At 41.7% G+C, this 6,282-nt stretch overlaps 2 protein-coding genes across 2 annotated transcripts; one reads left to right on the forward strand and one right to left on the reverse strand.

Annotated features, from left to right (window-relative positions):
- The first annotated feature begins 2,912 nt into the window (after positions 1-2,912).
- On the forward strand, positions 2,913-3,999 carry LOC124649021 (cyclic phosphodiesterase-like). Its single transcript, XM_047188702.1, has 3 exons — positions 2,913-3,237; positions 3,444-3,498; positions 3,582-3,999. The coding sequence occupies exons 1-3, from the start codon at positions 2,938-2,940 to the stop codon at positions 3,785-3,787; spliced, it is 561 nt and encodes a 186-aa protein (XP_047044658.1). The 5' UTR covers positions 2,913-2,937; the 3' UTR covers positions 3,788-3,999.
- Positions 4,000-4,170: 171 nt separating this feature from the next.
- On the reverse strand, positions 4,171-5,929 carry LOC124649022 (protein RICE FLOWERING LOCUS T 1-like). The gene is made up of 4 exons (XM_047188703.1): positions 5,688-5,929; positions 5,440-5,501; positions 5,270-5,310; positions 4,171-4,592 (listed from the first exon to the last, which is right to left on the reverse strand). The coding sequence occupies exons 1-4, from the start codon at positions 5,880-5,882 to the stop codon at positions 4,348-4,350; spliced, it is 543 nt and encodes a 180-aa protein (XP_047044659.1). The 5' UTR covers positions 5,883-5,929; the 3' UTR covers positions 4,171-4,347.
- Positions 5,930-6,282: the final 353 nt, after the last annotated feature.

Here is a 6,282-nt window from a genome sequence, read left to right on the forward strand (position 1 = left end):
AGCAAAATAGTATTACAATAGTGTATCGTTTTGGCAGAAATTTGTCTTTTTTGTATTTCCCAAAATTTAAATATTTTTTGTCGGGACTTTTTTGCACACACTTTTCATGTACATATCTATCTACATATTTAACGCCATAATTTTTAAAACCATAAAAATATGAGATTTTAGAATTTAAAAAACTGAAAGTGAAGGGAGCACTGGTGCCCATGTGCACCAAATCCCTATCTAGCATCAATGCCAAATTCCGTCCAATGGGCATTAACATCCATAATGTAGCCATTTGCCAAATTTATTTACATGTAGGCCAACTCTAACATAAATCAAACAAAAAGAAACTCTCCTCCCTATGAGACGAGGTGTGGCTCCAAGGAAAATCATCCACCCCAAGCGTTGTGACATGAAAACGAGTGAATTTTTTATTTCATGGAATTTTTTTTTGGCATAGGAGCAACTACATGCTCCTACTCCATCTTTCTCTTGGCTTTGGAAATCTAATTTGACATCACACGATGAAGGGAACCAATATCAAAAGCAAAATATGCAGTTTGGCACACATTGTGGTTGCTCTGATGGGTTGGAACTATCTAATAGTAGTAGAATCGATCACCTTTTTTACATGCCATGTTTCAAAAATATTCTTCATCTAATGTAGCATTATACTTGGTGCGCTCTAACATACACATTTTTTTATTTGAACTAATGGTTTCTTATATGTTGTAATAAAGAGCTCTACAGACCTCAGGAGACATAATAGCTTACTCAATAACACTCTATTTTCACCAAGATATGTGTATTTTCCGTTTTCAAAACTGTTGCTACAATGAGTTGACTCCAGACTCCAGAGGTCGCTACACAAGTTTGTCGCTTATTTAATCACTGATCTAGATCCAAATCCGACGTAAAATAGTTTTCTAACACGTAAGATTAGCATTGCACCTAGCTAGATAGAGATTTCATCTATTCTTCTAGTCTCTAATCGAGTTTAATCTCGTTCGACATGATCTACCACCGTAAATAGTGCCACCTTCGCAATATATGCTACAACATATTAGTATTTGTAGTGCAGACCACATTTCAAAACATTTTCATTGGATATCATATATACATATATGCATTTAGAGTGGAGGCCAAGCTAAATGTAGCTATTTATTTTTAAACATTTGAAAATCATATTTTTAGGTTTTTAAAAAATCTGAAAAAAGTTCTCGATGTAACCAATAATGAAATCTATAAACGTGTAAATTCTCAATATGAAATTCTTTGCATTTTAGGCTACACAAAAATCACAAGTGTGTGAATCCGAGTATGGTGAATAGTGCATATTTCAAAACTATAAAATTTGTTAGATTTTATAATTTTTGTGTAGCTTAGAATACAAAAAGTTTCACATTCAACGCTTGTCGATTTCATCATCGGCTACATCTAGGATTTTTTTTCAGATTTTTTTAAAACTTCAAAATATAATTTTTGAAATTTTAAATATAAAGTGCTACATGTAGCTCGGTCTCCATTTGCAGTTTTCCTACTTATTCATGACTACTTTAAGATCTAAATTTCAAGATACTAATAAATATACCGAGTATTTCTAATGAAGAGCTTTGTGGAGCCTGGGAGCCATAAATCCTTTTTGGATATAGGAAATATATTAATATCAAAAGATACCAATTACATCTAGCCTCTGCAACAAGCCCCACCCTAGTAGCAGTACAGATGCACACAACCAAAAAAGAGTAAAAAAAACTAAGAAATAAAAGTCCCGCTACAGCATTCTACACCTAGCAACAACAATACAACCACCACCGTGACATCACCGGCCTGAAATACAGACTCTCCAAAAGCGACGCCTCCAAGAAGGGAATAGTGCACCAACGCTGTCGTCGCCTGATCAAAGGTCTGAGGTTTTCATCCTGAAGATAGTCCCCACTCCCAAAACAATGCCTCCAACAAGATCATTGACAGGCACAACCAGTTAAGGGCAGACATTGGGTTTTCACCCTGAGAGGTAAGACTCTGAACTTCACCTATGCTACCGCCCCCACATGCATACCACTGCTGCGGAGCCTGAAACGCCAAGCAAATCCCTCAGCATCACGGAGACTCGAACCTCCTTTAGCCAGTCCACCAATCCGGCCTTCATGATATTTCTTCTTCTGACTTCACCATGGACCAAAAAGCCACCTGATGTCAACATAGAATAGAGCTTTGTGCCGCTCATCCAGAACCAAACGGTTGGAAAAAAAACATGGGTACGCGCGATCGAATACCACCCGACCCAGCAAACTCCAGGCAAAAGATGCACTGTTCCATTCACCGGCGGAGTTTTTCGAAACTCATCTCTCCAGCCATATCAAAGCAAACTGACCTTCGGCAGATCTTCATCTTCGCTTGCGAGAAACCCGAGGACTGCCACCAAAAACAATGCAAGACGAGCAGTTCCCACGCCATCAGTCCCTCCCGCCGGATCATTCTATCCGCAAGTGGCTTCACAAGCTTGCAGTTTATTAATCACTGGAGTCTGTCCAGATCGCATCCTATGTACTCCATAGTTTTGAGTCTTGTTGACGCGTATATTTAAAAAAAAATGAGACGCGTATGATTATGATTGCACTCCAGCTAGATTTGGATCTCGATTAATAGAGTAGTAGTATTATTCTAGGACCTAGTGGAGCTTATTATTTGCTATTAACATTTGGATAATCCTACGTAATGTGTTTGGACTTTGGAGCTTCCCTCTGCCAGTGGTCCCGATAACACCATTTGAAAACTGGAACCCCACCGTCAGTGTCTCAGCGGTGGAACGCACCGTCCACAACAAATTGCAGCACCGGCTCCATTAATCTCCTGCGATGATCTCTTCGGCAAAGCACATTCCGTTCCCCCTCCGCATTTCATCGCCACCGCCCCCTTGACCTCCGACCCCGCCGCTCAGCCCGCATGGACCCCGCCGACCAGTCGCCGGAGGAGGTGTACTCCGTGTGGGCCCTCCCGCCGGAGCACGTCCGCGAGCGCCTCCGGGGCCTAATGGCCGGCCTCCGCGCCGCGCACGGCGGCCCGCCCTTCGAGCCGCACGCCACCGTCGTCGGCGCCGTCACCCTGCGCCGTTCCGCGGCCATGGAGGCGCTCCGCGCCGCCGCGGCAGCCGGCGTCGGCCCCTACACTGCCCGCGTCACCGGCGTCGCCCGCGGCGACTTCTTCTACCAGTGCGTCTACCTCCTCCTCGAACCCACCCCCGAGGTTAGCACATACTACTAGCTCTCCCTCTCTTCCTAGCAGTTTCCCGCTTCCGCAAGTGCGAATCGATCGAGAGGTCGATTGGTTCCGAGGTGTGATTTGCTCCGCGTTTCGAACTTCTGTTTGTGATTGGAAGCCCAGAGAAATGTGTGTACAGTATGTCTTCAGTTATTTTGCCCTGCTCACATCGCATTATCTGAATTTTGCAGGTGATCCACACAAGCGACCACTTCTGCGCCCACTTCGGGTACCAGAGACCATCCCGTAAGTGTAGCACCCTGTATTTTGTTTCTGAAATACTATAACAAAGTTGGTGACAACTGACTCATGGTTTTACACAATTGCAGCATACATGCCACATGTCAGCCTCCTGTATGGGGATCTAACAGACGAGGAGAAGGAAGCAGCGAGGAAGAAGGTAGAGGAAATGGACACTGAATTATCTGGACTACAGTTTGAGATCTCCGAGCTCGCGCTTTATAGAACCGATACCGAGGATAAAAGCTTGGAATCCTGGGAGTTGGTGGAGGTGTGCAACCTTGCGAAGAAGTGATCAGTTTCCTGCCGATGATCCTTCTCCTGTAAGTTTGTGACTGCTCCTGCGGTGTTGTAACATTAAGTTTAAGTTTTAAGTGCTTGATCTGCATCTCCACTAGCCCTTTTGCTTTGAATAAGGAGTAATAATGTAAACACTGGATCTATCTTGGCCTTACCTTGCCACTTGTGGGCCTTAATACAAAGTTTGCTGATAATTATTTTCATCTACAATATCTTGAGTTTTCGTCAAAAATAATTTTTAAGATTTGGATTCTGTTAATTTTAGTCAATAAAACTTATCGAAATGCAAAGCAGACGCTTAGAACTAGAAATGAGTTTATCTTAACTAATAATATTGTAAAAGCCTTAGTTTATATATATTCGGTATTCCCCCGAGAATACTTTACATGATCAGATGATTAACTGATAACTGAGATATATCCCATCAAGCTCATCATAACTGAATGTGCATATGATGCTGCACATATAGATGATACAGGGCATATAGTGCACGTTATTTGTGATACAGCACTACCATACGGGATACAATTGCCTGTACTCTGTAGTACCCAGCCTCTACTCCCCTTCAGAACTGTCTGGCCTAAACCTTCTTCCTCCTGATCCACCTTCCCTTTGACAGTTGAAATATGAGGCAGCCACAATGTTGAGGTGGTACTGGCGTGCAAAGTTCCTGCAACTGAAGTTCAGTCGCATGCCTGGTGTAAAAACTGTCCCCCTACCTAGTTGCTGGAGCAGCACAAATACCATCCTGTGTATACCTGATCTTGGTTCTGGTCTTTCATAAACCACGAGCTCTTGGCCTGCAATAGCACCCTCGGTTTAATTAGTCAAGAATTTAAAGAGGGAACAAACATTTACTCAGCTATCTGCAACTTAGTTTGCTCTCTTCAATTTTAGGCAAATAGGAGTCTTGTCATATCATCTTCATGTACATGCACAATCTTTGTTCTGTTGTATATGTTAGTTGCAAGCAAAACAATATGGCAAAACTCTTTAAATCCAACATATGATCGAACAATAATTCGATTCCATAAATTTTGTTTTTGTACATGTGAAAAATATGTTAAGTACAAATAATAACTAGGAAAATGTTACTTATTTTAAGAGTCCTTGTTTCTTTACGCTGTACAATGGCCTTGTCTTAAAGTTGGCCATTCATTTACAAAACAGATGCATGTCATTTTACGTTGTTCATAGTTATTCTTTGTTTAGGTTTAACATATCCCAGGGTTAACTATGAGCTAAACTGAAATTAACGTGTATTGAGTCTGTTAATTCTATGTTGTCAACAAGTTAGTAAATGAGATTACCTAGGAGGAACTAGGTAATTTTTCTTTGATAGAGAATTAGGCACCCAAATTCGAGCTGAAGTCAACAGGTTTGACTGAGAGAACTTAACATGGCTTAATTTCCGCATCCACAAAATTCAGTTTAATAATAAATCACATGGAACAAATTGGTGTGCTTGATATCATACCAAAGTTGACACCAGTTGTTCCAGGGATGTCTGTGACCATCCTGCACAGTAGTAGAGGCATATCATAATGAGAGCAAAAATAAATAGAAAGCATATATCAAAAGTGTCTGGGCAGAACACAAATGGGTGGAGATATTGGGGAGAAAAAGAACATGTTGCATTTGATTTACCAGTGCAAGTACTCCCTTAGTGACGGATGACTTGGGCTTGGGGCGTCTGGATCCACTAGTATCTTCAAAGGAAAAGATAACCTCAAACAAGTTAACATATGATTTGTTTCAGTTTGCTAGGAATAAAATAATCACCTATGATTCTGCTACTATGGAATTTCTTCACGATTATGCTAGTGAACCATGTAAAACAGTTCAATCGCTGAAGGATTAGCGTGTACTGTCCACTACTACAACTAAAAGCTTACCAGAGTGTAGAGAACTCTCATGTCATTGCCGCCGATATCAACTCGCGGCTTGCTTACAACTGCAGATGGCCTTAGCTCAGCACCTGCGAGAACTAGCCTATTGTTGTAGGCTATTCTGAGTGGAACAGTTGACGTAAATGGATCCAACACATCCTGTATAACATGGGCCACTACCAAGGGATCCGCTGCCGACATATACTGGAGGAGGACTACCAGTTAGCAGCCTTATCTGTTATTTTGTTAACCTAGCTCTCTACGGACCTGAAGAAACTGTGGCGATGCGTGAACTACTTGTATTGCGCGATGAGGGTTGTCTTATTCACCTTTCAAAAGTTTTGATACTAGCACCATGTCATGCGTCACTGGTATACACGTGATGTCCTTGATATTTGTCGATTACATCCTGAACTTTATGGAATAGTGAAGCTGTAGATATTTCAATGTGCATGCTTTTCCCATCCGATTATTTGCGTTGTTGGGGTGTACCGGAACAAGCCATGGGAAGTTGTTAGCTCAATCAGCTGCTCCTTTGGTCACAACCTCTTCAGAAAAAAATGGTACTTATTTCTGAACCAAACGATATGGTGGTGCTTAA

This window comes from Lolium rigidum, chromosome 4 (assembly GCF_022539505.1).
Source record: "Lolium rigidum isolate FL_2022 chromosome 4, APGP_CSIRO_Lrig_0.1, whole genome shotgun sequence".
In the NCBI taxonomy this organism is placed as follows: Eukaryota; Viridiplantae; Streptophyta; class Magnoliopsida; order Poales; family Poaceae; genus Lolium; species Lolium rigidum.

Excerpts from the sequence above, each read along its gene's own strand:
- LOC124649021 (XM_047188702.1), top strand. The coding sequence starts at position 2,938 with ATGGACCCCGCCGACCAGTCGCCGGAGGAGGTGTACTCCGTGTGGGCC. Across the intron at positions 3,238-3,443 it reads TCCTCGAACCCACCCCCGAG|GTGATCCACACAAGCGACCA; the intron begins GTTAGCACATAC and ends TGAATTTTGCAG. Across the intron at positions 3,499-3,581 it reads CGGGTACCAGAGACCATCCC|CATACATGCCACATGTCAGC; the intron begins GTAAGTGTAGCA and ends ACACAATTGCAG.
- LOC124649022 (XM_047188703.1), bottom strand. The coding sequence starts at position 5,882 with ATGTCGGCAGCGGATCCCTTGGTAGTGGCCCATGTTATACAGGATGTG. Across the intron at positions 5,311-5,439 it reads CTAAGGGAGTACTTGCACTG|GATGGTCACAGACATCCCTG; the intron begins GTAAATCAAATG and ends ACTACTGTGCAG. Across the intron at positions 4,593-5,269 it reads AACAACTGGTGTCAACTTTG|GCCAAGAGCTCGTGGTTTAT; the intron begins GTATGATATCAA and ends GTGCTATTGCAG.